General features: G+C 39.2%; 1 protein-coding gene across 23 annotated transcripts in view; it reads left to right on the top strand.

The window, feature by feature from the left end:
- The window catches only part of LOC119725671 (rho GTPase-activating protein 5-like), a 71,011-nt gene that overhangs the window by 53,018 nt on the left and 4,793 nt on the right, over window positions 1-13,200 (top strand). For 8 of the 23 annotated variants that reach the window (XM_038197170.1, XM_038197176.1, XM_038197179.1 and 5 more), the window contains 7 exons: window positions 96-176; window positions 3,388-3,429; window positions 4,306-4,439; window positions 6,464-6,721; window positions 11,273-11,411; window positions 12,126-12,316; window positions 13,028-13,126. In XM_038197170.1, coding sequence (XP_038053098.1) covers window positions 96-176; window positions 3,388-3,429; window positions 4,306-4,439; window positions 6,464-6,721; window positions 11,273-11,411; window positions 12,126-12,316; window positions 13,028-13,126 — 944 coding nt within the window. The remainder of the gene's footprint in view (window positions 1-95; window positions 177-3,387; window positions 3,430-4,305; window positions 4,440-6,463; window positions 6,722-11,272; window positions 11,412-12,125; window positions 12,317-13,027; window positions 13,127-13,200) is intronic. The other 15 variants (XM_038197171.1, XM_038197172.1, XM_038197175.1 and 12 more) reach the window with 5 other exon arrangements.

Genomic DNA, 13,200 nt, shown 5'->3' on the forward strand with positions numbered 1-13,200 from the left:
CAATGTATACAATGTAATACTACAGTGTATACAGTGTGAATCTGGTGATTGACTATAAATTAATGCCAAGTAATTGTTAATGTTTTCCATGACAGGGAGGCGTCAGCGTCGTAGCCTCAGCCGCAGCCTGAGTCGCTCTTCCTCCACTCGCAGCTCAGAGGCTGAGGATGAACAAGGTTGATCATTGGTTTCTGCTGGTACCCATCACCCGTGAACCGGGGACACTGATGCAGGCTAATAAAGGCCATCAAATGTGGCATCTTACAAAATCAGACAAATTTGGGCATTCTCTGAATTGAACTGAGAAAAACTGAAGAAACAAAAAACAAAATCAAAATTAAACCATTTACTTGTTTACTATCAAATTGTAAAGGCCCTTTATCCAGGATAGTTATTACCCACAATGCTTTGCCTGTTCTCATAAAATCCTGTGATTTTTCATTAGCCTGTACCAGCAGTCTTGGGTGAAAAATAGTGGACTTGACTGCCATCATTTTGGCAGGGGTGTGAAATCTCGGCTTTAAAGCTGATTTCAGCTTTTTTTGTTTTGGATTCCAGCTTTTTCTCCTCACTTGCTGTGCACAAAAGTATAGGAGATTTCCAAAGTTCAGCTTTCTTACACCTTTTCCAGCTGTTTTCAACTATTTTTATCAGTGGTCACTCACACCCCTGTTTTTACTTAAAAATTGTTGTTTTGGCTCGTTGACTTTTTAACTTTTTTTTGCAATTCCATATTGAGCTTTGAGAGAGGCTCAAGCGCAAAATAGTCTGGTGCTTGATTAAACTCATACATTTACTCAATACTTGGCTTCAGGATATCTGACCAAAATGGATGCCTGACCAAGATGTTGGCAATAAAAAATCATACCTGGTTTTTTTTTTTGGTTTTTTTGCAACAGAAGCTTTTTACTTTTGTTCAATTTCATATAAAATGTTGTGTCATAATTCACGCTACCATGGGGTACTCGTTTTGGGGGTTAATGAACAAGCTAAAATCAGCTTTTCAGAAGTTTGTGTTGTCATTTGTTTTGGTTTTCGATTGGCTGTTATTTTTTTCGTGCAAATAATAAACAACTGAAAGGGGAGTGCTGTGTGCAAAACATTTCAGCATGTCATATCTCACTTATTCTTGTTTTGAAATTTGGAATTAAAAAATCACAATATTCTTGTGACAACTTTAATTTTTCAAACAGTGTCCAAAAAAACGAATCTGCTAAAAATCATAAATATTCAAGTAACTGAACTATTGAAAAAAATGGCTCCATAAAACTTATGATTTATAAATGGAAAAATGTTTTTATTTTATTTATTTGCTTGGTATGAGATTTAAAATACCATGTATACGCTGGGTATCACATCCAGAATATACTGAAAAAAACATGAGCCTCTTGATTTGTGTTCGTGCTGCTAACTCATCATTTTAAATCCAACAGGAGAGGATAAAATCTGCTTACTCATTTGTTTGATTTCATCTCATTTTGGCTTTTGAGTTCTTTAGAGCCTTACCTGCCGTGTACTAATGCCAGTTTCTTTCCAACAGTATGGTTATTTCTACAAGACAAGGCCTCGAGAAAAGTTCACATCAGAGATAAAGAAAATCCAGCTTGCTTCATTTTGTTGACATTTTTCTTTTCACTTTAAAATGAGAGTAAAGGAAGATGATATTGTTGTTAAAAGTAATGTACAACATTTGCAAACATCAAGAAACAAAACTACCAAATTATTATGAAATACCTTACTTGACTGAAAGTGAATAAAAGTCTCATGCATCTTGTGAAATCGTGGCACCTGGTGTGCTGTCATTTATTATTCATTATCAGATGGTCAGCCGACTTTTTCAAATACTGCCCCCAATTTACCAAATTTATTTAGTCCACATTTTGTTTGTAATCGGTTACACATCTGTGTACGGGTGCAAGCCAGCTAGTCTGGTTCCCTGACCTGACAATTCCCTGACCTGACAATTCTGTTTTATCTGAAGTAGGGTCAGGGGACCAGACTACAAAAACAACATTTTTTCTTGGTTTTTCCAGCATCTGTGAACACAAAACTACAAGTCAGTGTAACAATATTTGCTATATAATACTAACTCCCCAAATCCATCCATTTCTGAAAATTACAGCACAAGCAAATGTTGTATATTACCTTTAAGAAATATCAGATCATGGATTCTGCATTGACGCCAGAACCTCCATTCTCACTCTCATTTTGTTTAGTGGCAGGCCACATTTTTATTTCATATCATTTATCATTTTAATAAACTTTTCAGTCTCTTACCTACATTATCTTCTATCAGGCAACTTTTTAGTCCTTGCATGTTGGACTTACAGGCGGAGTTTTCAAGTTTGTTCTTAAAAATCTGTTGGATCTTAAAATATACGTCATTGGAAGTAAAGAGCACATCACGTAATCTTGTTGCAAGAATACAGTCCTTTCGATGTCAATGACGCAGTGTGACATTTGTTTTGTAATCATCGGGGAAAACAAATTTACTTTTCTCCAAATGCTGTAGTGTAGTTTATATTTCTTTGCTTATAATCCACTGGATCTGTTTTGTAACCTACACTATGTATTTTTATTTTAACTGATGAAAAAAAAATCTGGAAATTAATGTCAAGACCAAGAAAAATTGTGTGATAAATGTAATATACAAATAATGAATGTTTATAAGCCCTTACCAAAATTAATTTCATCAGGTGACAAATTGAAAGTTTCACCAAATGAAATTATTCTTTCCATTGCACGAATGTTAAACATTCATTATTTGTTTTATACAACACCTGAATAAATCCTCGTCATCTAATAGGTCATCAGAGCTTCCAGAGTGTAGCCGTGCAATGGAACTTCTATTTACCGTGGAATAGAACTTCTATTTTTGCAGTGCGGCTTGGATTTGAGTTGGGACAAATAATTTAGTGATATGTGATCAACGACCCACCTATCAGATAACTAGGATTTGAGGTGTTGTATAATTGATAACAAGAATTTTCACACAAAAACACGTCATTTTTTTCCAATTCTGTGCATGGCACCCCCATTGAATTGGTCTCAGATCTAGTATCATGATTTATAAGTGCTTGTAGCGAAGTTTACGTTTTAATTTCGCTCTTAAAAAAAAGAAGTCAACTGAGCCAAATCATAGCATTCATTTGCTGAGATGGTTTTGGGCTCTTACAGATGTTGAGTTTTAATCGTCAGCAATTTTGCTATCATCGCTACACAAGGAAACAAAACATATCACTGCGTTTATTTTGCAAAAAAAAATTGTTCACTTGCAGTGTCAAAGACAGTGTCATCTGTAAAAGCTGTTTTGTTTGTTAACCCCTTTTTTCTTTTAAATAATAAAAAAAAAATATAATAGCTTCTTTTATTTTTTACTCTGATCAGGATTTGTGGAGAACATCATTTACGACAGAGGTCCTGGGAATGGTAAGATTTATGTCAAGGATGTGTGAAGTGAAAGGAAGACCTTTGTTTTCTTAAGTTTAGTTGTAGTTTTCTTGGCTTCTGCCAAACGCTGGTTGGCAAGTCTAGTAAAGCTGGTCCCAGGGGGGTTGAGGGGGACGTCCCCCCCCCCCCCCCGCCCCCTCCAGCCATCTCCAGTGGACAGATGGGCATGCCCCCTGGTGCGCCCCCCCCCCCCTCCATTTGAAATCTTGCATTGCACAAAAAACAATATGCATGTGTCTCTCCCCCCCCCCCCCCTAGAAATTTAACCCTAGCTACGTTGCTGTCCAGAGCACACAAAATTCTATTCAAGAGATTCAGAATGGCCATTCACTAGAAGTCCTTCATGCTGATGGTAAACACAATGGGCCGGATTTATCCCAGTCAGTGGCACTACAGGGTAATCCTATACAATAGCACTGCCCGACTCACAAGTGACAGTCAGTCAGCCAGCCAGTCAGATAGATGATAGGGACCAGCAAGTATTAGTAAGGTAAAGGGGACGAACCTGTGTTCACAGGAACGGAGTGCCCATCTCTCATTAGCAATTGGGCCAGACTCATATGCTGCTGTGGGGGATCGCCACACCTCCTCTAAGCGAGTCTGTTACCCTCCCAGTATTGAATAATGCCGGTACCCATTACACACCTGTATTGAGAGGAGTAATTGAGGTAAAATGCCTTACTCAAGGGCACAACACACATGGCCACTGCGGGGCTCGGACCACAATCTCACGATCATGAATCCTGTGCCCTACCGCTAGACCGCACTTGCCCCCTTCTTTTTATTGCTGCACTGTCCCACTTCCACAAACCTCTTGCTGTGATGTGGGATCTTTGTCGTTTCTTTCAACTGAAGGGACCGTTCACTATGCTTCTACACAACTCTTTGATGCTCACTCAGGTGATGCTGGTATGGTCCGCAATCCGATCTACGATTCGGCTGAGGGTATGCCCCAATACCGCCCAAAGCCGGCCGTGCCGCCCAAACCGGTAAGTTTCACTCTTCGCCAAATCGTTTTTAATGCTGCGCTGTTTACTAACTAATGCCTGCCAATTTTGTGTCCCCAGAATATCTTTGCTTTTAAAACAGCTTGGTTTTAGTGGTGAGCAGTTGTATAAGCCTAACTTGACTCAAGTTGAGATAAATTTCATTGCATTCAATACAGGGTGAGTAAACAAAAAATGTTGGGACCATTGTTTTAGGGAAGTTCTGCATGAAGCATTTTTTAAATCGAATATGAAAGCCCAATTCATGAGCTTTCTTTTGGTAGAAGAATCATTCAAATCACTCATGTACTTTTCAAGTTCCAGAGTTTTAAACACAACCGCAGTTTTAAGGTTCTGTCCACGGATCACATAAAAGTTCAGTGTTCTTTCAGCAAAACAAATCACATAGGGATGTGTGTGAATTGTTTTCATTTTGCTGAAAGAATGCACGCCTTTTTGTGATCCGTGGACAGAACCTTAAAACGGTGGTTGTGTTTAAAATTCCGTTACTTGAAAAGTACATGAGTGATTTGAATGATTCTTGTACTAAAAGAAAGTTTATGAATTGGGCTTTCATATCCTAGATTTTGAAAGTGCTACATGCAGAACTTCAATAAAACAAAAGTCCCGACATTTGGGTTTCATTTTTTTTTTACTCGCCCTGTACTTTGGAAGCTTGATGTTATCATGAAAAAGTTCTGCCGTCAAAAGAGACTCCTTTGATGCTTTAAATCTTTTCCAATGGACACACAAACTGCAAAACTTTGAGTTGTCAAGTAGATAAGTGCTTTATTTTAAAACCCTTTTGTTGTTTTGTTCAATTCAGGCGTGATTGTTTTGTTGAAAAGAGGGTTTAAGTATAGAGTACTGAAATGTGACGTCAGCTGTCATTGTTCTGGTACACTCGGGTTTGTGTGCTGACGTCTTCACTTGGCGTGGAACAGAATACGCAGCACACTTCGGTACTCTATAGTATTAATCCAAAACTTTAGTTCTTTTGCAATTTTTGGAAATATCACCTTTTTTGGGACAATTTTTTTAGTCTACCGGATTCGATGAAATTTGATTTTTGCATGAGATTTGTCGATGATTATATTTTTTTCTACTGATACTGAGGCATTGGGAATGACAAAAATGATTCTGGATTCATAACTAGTTGAACCGTTTATGCAATCCGTTTATAGCTTGATCCATGGTTTGACTAACCAGGCTGACTAGGTGGAGGACATGCAGTTAACGGATTTGTACTTCTTTTTTTTGTTCAAAATTCTACTAATTTTAATACTAGGCTTGATAATGTTTAAAAGACAATGCCATGCTTGTGATTTTAAAAGTGCTGACACTCTTGCTTGGTGTATAAGAGTTAATAATTTCCCCATTTATTTGTTTGTTTTTTTGTTTTTTGGGTTTTTTTTGTTTCTGATTTACATGTTGATTACGCATTTTTTTTCCAACCTTTCAGTTGTTACTTTCATCCTGTTTATTAAAATGTATTTTTTTCTCTCAAAATGTAAAAGTTCTTGCAAGATCAGTCGAACAAGCTGTTGTGGGGATGGGAAGAAGTTGCAACAGATGTTCTCCACACATTTTTTCCTCACACATTGCTCATGCTAATACATTACATCTTACACAAATTAATTTCATGAAGAGAGGGGGGGGGGGGCATTTACCCACTTGTATTGGTGCAGAAATATGCTCCTAAACATTTTTGTACAATATTCAGCAGATCACCAATATAACAAACACCGCTCTTTTCGTTAATATCGGACACCCACTTCAGCTGCCAAGTTTCATGTACAATCATGTCCAGCACAGGTGGCCCGAAAACACGTTCTGAACAATCTCTTGTGGTCCCCAATATAAACGTTATAGGTTTTTAATTGATTGTATAAAAAAAATAAAAGTTTGTGAATCTTTTATGACGTTTAATTCAAAGTAGTTCTTAGAAAAACAAAAACATATCAAAATGCTGACTCTCTCTGGAAACCTGTTTGCTTTCTTCTGTACTTATTCCGCCCCGCTTTAAGCTGAATATGGCCAATTACCAACACGTTGCCGAAAAACTTAGCAAACCCCGGGACCCCATAGGCGGAGGCGGGGCCGGACTGGTACGCCCCAACCACCTCCCCTTCACTGGTACGACATCGACGACACCGAGGCACCCCCTCAGGGCCCCCTTAGCTACCCCCGAAAAGGGGGTCTTCTCGAGCCCTATGGAAGCCATAAAACATGCGCTTGGTGTTGGGGAATATGGCAACTCACAGGATGTTCAAGCGAGAGGGATGGTAGGTTTGCAAACTAAAACGGAAAAGAAATTAATCTAAAACAAATGGTTTGTGCTGGCCGGTAGTAGCTAACTTGACGGGTATGTCCTGATATTAGCAGAGGGATGCTCAGATGTTGTCGTGAATTTTGAAAGTTCAAAATTTCTTGTCCTATCAGTGGGATATGAAGAAATCTAAAATGCCAAATTGTAGTTGAAGACAGCTGGCCACTAATATTTTCTTCAGCCAGTGAGTGACTAATTGTTCCAATAGGCTTCATTCACGAGTCGGCCATATTTGATTGAAAGCGAGGCAAAATCTTCATTTTTGGAACTTGCAAATAGAAACGAAAGCTATGAAATAAAGTTAATTACAAATTAATACCAGTCTGCTCTGATGAATAATTTCAAATTTGTCTGAAGCCACATTTAAAAGAAAATTGAAAGTGAGGCTTGGAACGCATAAATAGTCTGGCACCATCCCATTCAACAGTTTACAATTTATAGAATACATTCAGGGAACATGATCAAAAATGGCTGCCTCGTGAATATACAGGTCTATAAAGGCTGCTAGTTCAGGAAAATCAGCTGCCACAAAATACTTGGATGGAACTGTATTGAATTGTGGGAACCCAAACTAAAGGCAGCCAATCATGATCCAGTATTCAGACAAATTGGCCAATGAGAGAACTTTAAAATTTAGCCTGTACCAATGCCCTGTGGGTATGAGCAGGACATAAATTAACTGATGTCCCTAAACCATATGTGACCTGCAATAGCATAATGAGGAATAACCCCCACCTTTGACTTTTCAAGTGATGCACATCATGTTAAAGCGAAAATCGTTGGCGTTTTAATGATACCAAATTTATTTCTGTAGCTGAATTCACTCCAAAGATATGCCGCAGGAACTCCAACAGTGTTCCGCCAATCCTCGCCAACACCATTTCGAGAAAAACGGCTTTGAAAAAAAGATTTGCTTTGCGCCGCCAACGGCAGTGATAAACGTTTTTCAGTTGCTGTTTTTTTTTTCACTTTTGGGGGTGTTTTTCCCCACAAAAACGCATAGTGTGAATCTTGGATACCTTGACTACTCAAAAATACAAAACAACAATTATCAATTTTGACATGATTTTTCTACTGTTATCCGACTTAAGGCGGATAACAGTAGAAACAAGATTTTGGGGGGCACTCCTCTTTTGCCTCAGTAGGTCAAATATGGCATGATTGCTACTTTGATTCGTAGCATTTGAGCATCCGTATGTTAATATTGTGGATATTCCCTCAGCTAAAGTAGCTCATTTAACACCCTCAAAAAATACTAGTTTCAGTTTGCGTTACTAATCTCTTTAGTTTTTATACATTGCAACCATTAACACTCATGCTAATCATGCTTAGAATATTACTAGCGGGAAACTTGTACATGGTGTGTTTTCTTTTCTAATCGACTAAAAGAAATAATTAATTTTGCTGTGGTTGGCAAACTTTTGAGTTTGATTGAAAGTAGTTTGCTTTCTCTTGGTGGAGGACTAGGTTTTTTTTAAACAGCTACTAAACTATCCTTTCCTGCCCAATCCCAAATAAATCGTACACAATTTAAAATATATATATATATATAAAATAAAGCTTGATGCTTGCTACAAAAAAAAAAGTGTTGTGGTGTTATTTTCCATTAAAGATTAAAAGGGATTTTTGTAGTAGTGGTGTACGTGTAGCTTAGATAGCTGGTTTTGACTTTTTGGTATCGAGTTTTGGGTGTACGTGTACATGTTCAATTGAATATGCAGCTGCTGCCATAGTCGTTGGGATAAGACGGAAAACAAAAATACAAATCAGGTAGGGTTCAAAATTATGATGTATGATTGGTACAAAGTTTCACGGATCAAATTCTCAGATTATACATGTTATAGGGACTGACACCCAGAATTTGGGTACAAATGACCAGAAATCAGGTAAAATACCCAGTTCATGGAAACTCCCACATATTGAGTGCCGGGTACACCACCCAGTTTATGGGGTATTAAGGCACAGATGCAGAGTACAACACACAGTTTATTGGGTACAAACACAGATGTGGAGTACACCACCCACACACCCAGTGTGGAGTACACGACCCGGATTATGGGACATCACCCAGATTATGAGGTACAAACATCCTTATTATATCGGATATTAACACCCAGATTACAGGGTACAAACACCCAGACTATATGGGATATTAGCACCCAGATTATGGGGTTCAAACACCCAAATGTGGAAAACAACAAGATGTCAAGGTCGAGTGTGGGAAAACCTTGTGGTTGATGTGTTTACCACCCTTTTGGTGTCTTACGTTAATTGTTTTCTCATCAACTTTGGAAGTGGTGGTGGTTTTATTTCACTGTTTGCAGCAGTTTCTTTCTTTAAGAAATAGATTTTAAAATATGTGTGTACATTGGGTATGTTTTGTTAGATATGTTTACCTTTTAAGCAAAATATCCCTGTGTTATATCCCATCATACCCGAGAGATTCCTTTTTAACAGACGTATGGTAACGAAAACAGTTGGCTTTGCTGGCTTGCATGTAGGATCCAGGACATTTTGCAGGATCATTTTAAAAGTAACACTTAAAAAGAATCAAAAACCTAAAATACAAATGGATTACGAACACTTAAATGAAAAGCCTGACTTCGTTTGCATTCGCTGAGTCTTGGACTGGCTGAAATTGCATGAAAAAGAAATGGCTGGCCAATTTGAAAGAAGGAAAACAAACTTATTATGAGCAGTTTCCAACAAAGGTTTGTACATGTTTAGTAGTCTTCTGTTTGGTGTGAGTGGAACATCGCCACAAAAGTGTTCTGTGATATTTTCCTAAAATGGCACAAGATTGAAGTTAGAGTACCTTATTGAATGCAGAGGCAGTATGCTCCACAAACACTAAGAAGGGGCCATTCATCTTCAAGCAAAAACTTGATGAACAGGGCTGAAGGTTTTGTTTTTTAAGAATGTCAAAGTGTTCTGTTTAATGAAAAAGTCTTTCTAATTGAAAATGAAAGTGAAAAATAGGTCATGCAACTATGACATAATATCACACTTAAGTTGTTATGGGATTGACCAATCAGTAACGAGGATTGGAATTTGCCTGAAGATAAGTGAAGACGATTAAAAGCACCCCTTGCCCCAGGTTATCTTTGTAAGCGTGTGTTTGTTAATAATTATACAGGCCAAGCTCATTGAGATGCTAAGTACGGAAAGCACATAAGCAGTTTTGAAATGCTATGTATAGAAATGGGTTTATGTCCAAATTGCATGTGATGAATTTCCATAGGTGCTCAGCATGTAAAATTGATTTTGTCATCAATATTTTCTACTTGGCTTTTGTCAACTGAGGCCCAACTTACTGCTATATACATGTTTTTGCTAAGCGAATCAAGTGAGCGGAGTTGTGCATGTAATGAACTCCTTCTGTCGGGAAATAAAAAATTGTTCCAAAAGATTCACACCCTGCTACAGCCAACCTGTTCCTTCCCCCACACCCCCAACGGCGTGGGGGTGACGCCTCAGTCGCCCCTCAAACCCAGTCCTTCCCCCCTCCCAGACTAATTTGTTAGTCCTATAAGTGACCATGGTTAACACATTAAACAGAAATTGGGCGTCCCCCACTGTTGATCCCCACTGTAACATCCAGCCCCCTCCCCACCCTATGACTCTATGGCGAGAACCCTGCCTATACACAGCTGCCCTCCCCCCCCCCCACCCCTACCCCCACCCATCTGTATATTCGTCAATGGATTTGTTCCCAATACCAGACAGTAGTACTAAACAAAAAAGATACTGAATGCATCATACAATAACTTGAAGTTAGAAGCTGATGTGTGGAAGATCTGAAGGAGCACAGAATCATTTTCCTAAATTAGAAATTGGTTAACCCTCCTACTGTTTAAGAAGTCACCAATGGTCAACATGTTTGTATCTCACCTCCTGGCATACTGAGTACAAACCAGTGGGGGTCTTGAGCAATATTGGCCCAAGTAATAACCAGGCTGACAATGCATGTTACCATAGGAGGGCTAATTAGTAGCCAAAATGTCACAATATTTAGAAATGTGCTGATAGTGCCTGGCTCCCAGTTGCTTTTTTTCCCCCTGCATGTAAACATGCTGAGTAATTTTATTTGGCCTATAAGTGCCTGTGACATTGGTCTTAACGTTTTGGAGAAAAAAAATGAAATTCCTAGCTTGTTTCGACAGTAGGATTTGTCATTTTTACTACAGTAAGCAAATTTGCTAAGCTGAATTTCGAATTGCCTGCTTAATGCTTAGCAGCTGAATGAGCTTTGGTCCTGTTTTCCATCCCTTCTGTTGTGATGCATGGCTCACTGAGACCACATCCAAATGACTTGGGCTATGGCTTCCAAGACACATACCCTTATGGAAACGGCTTAAGCCACATCCCATCAAGGTCAATAGCCACTTCCCGTATGGCTCAGTCTATAAATTTAGGGTCCAATGTTTTTCCCTGTTACATCTGACGTCAATGATTATATCGGACCATCACTTTCACCTCATTTCTGGACTAAATTTTTTTCCGACAGAGACAACGGGGCAACAGAGGTCACGCTGCAGATGACGGTTCAGGGGACGTGGATCCGTCCGACCCCACCTATGCCGCGGTCATAAAGAAGCCTGGCTTTGATAAGGTTGTCAACGAGTTTGAAAAGCAGCTGCCGAAGGGTGAGGAAGATGTGTGATTTGACTTCTGATCGGGCTTGTGATTTGACTTGTGGTGACTAACGATTGGCTTGTGATTGAGGTGTGGGATGACTTGAGATAGACTTATGATTGGCTCGCAATGGACTTGTGATGACTTGCAATTGACTTGTGGTTGACTTGTGATGATTTGTGACTGACTTGTGATGATTTGTGACTGGCTTGTGATGATTTGTGACTGGCTTGTGATGATTTGAGATTGACTTGTGACTGACTTGTGACTGACTTGTGATAAATTGTGATGAATTGTGGCTGGCTTGTGATGATTAACATGTATGACTGACTTGTGATTGACATGTGACTGATTTGTGAGTGGCTTGTGATGATTTGTGACTGGCTTGTGATGATTTTTGACTGGCTTGTGGTGATTTGTGAGTGGCTTGTGATGATTTGTGACTGGCTTGTGATGATTTGTGACTGGCTTGTGATGATTTGTGACTGGCTTGTGATGATTCACATGTATGACTGACTTGTGACTGACTTGTGATGATTTGAGACTGACTTGTCACGACTTGTAACCTGACTTGTGATTGACTTGTGATTAGACTAAGATTGGCTGGCAATGGACTTGTGATTACTTATGATGACTTGTGATTGATTTGGGACCACTTGTGATTTAGCTTGCGGATGACTAGCAATTTGACTTGTGATTTATGACTCTTGCGCACCCGATCACAGGCAACACAAGCAGCGACAGTGACAGTAAAGGCAGCGCTGAGGCGGACCGATACCACCCCCACCGGAAGAAGCGAGGCAGCTTCCGCAAACGAAAGAACAAAGACGTGCGTCAAGGAGAAAATAACGACAATAGCGGCCACCAGGACGACGGCACGTACGCGGAGGTCGTGTTCTCTCCGGGCGTTGAAGGGGTAAGTGAAACAAGTCCTTTCTCTTTGAAGTGATAAGCTTTGGCTTTATAGCACTTAGCATAAATTAACATAAATTAACATAAAGTGTAAAAATTAACATAAAGTCACACAAAGCAACTGTAACAAGCAACTCTATATTCGCAGCAAGCTTTCGAAACCTTCGGGAAGAACAACGCACATTTTCCTTTTTTCTGAAACATAAAAAGGCAAAAGCTTTTCGGTTGTTGAAGGAAACGTATTATTGGCAAGGTAACCGGAGTACCGGTAATTACTGCTTTCAAGGATTGCATAAATTGTTTTCCTTTTTTGAAAATTTGCTTGCTTTTGTTTTGGGAATAAATTTTGTGTTTACACATGGTAATTGTCTATTGTCTATTGTTCCTTCTGCTTGCTTGAAAAAATATTGACTTACTGTTGGATTCCTTTTACCATAACGAAAGAAAATTAATATATTTAGTTAAAGCGTGAAGAACGAGTTGTGCTGATCATATGACCAAGTTGGAATCTGGGCCAATTGTGAAAATCAACATCGCCATTAAATTGAGTTACTGCTAATGGCTCAATAATCAGGGGAAAAAAAGGGTAGCATTTTAACTTGGGCAGACATTCTGTTTTCATTGCTAATATAATGCCAAACCTTATTTTACTTTAGTTATTTAGTTTATGTTCCGCTCTTCCTAATTCCCTTTCCCGGATCGGCCGATTGATCAGGTCGACCCCAAAGTCCGAAACAGGCAGCTTCGGGAGGAGGAGAAGAATCGCAAGAAGGAAGAGAAACGAAAACAGGCTGCCGATAAGAAAATGGTCAAGGTAACCAGATTGAGCCCTCATTTGACCCTTACCTGACCCCTAGGTCAAAACGGAAGCAGGCAGCCAATAAGAAA

Source organism: Patiria miniata, unplaced genomic scaffold (genome assembly GCF_015706575.1).
Source record: "Patiria miniata isolate m_02_andy unplaced genomic scaffold, ASM1570657v1 HiC_scaffold_19, whole genome shotgun sequence".
NCBI classification, from domain to species: Eukaryota; Metazoa; Echinodermata; class Asteroidea; order Valvatida; family Asterinidae; genus Patiria; species Patiria miniata.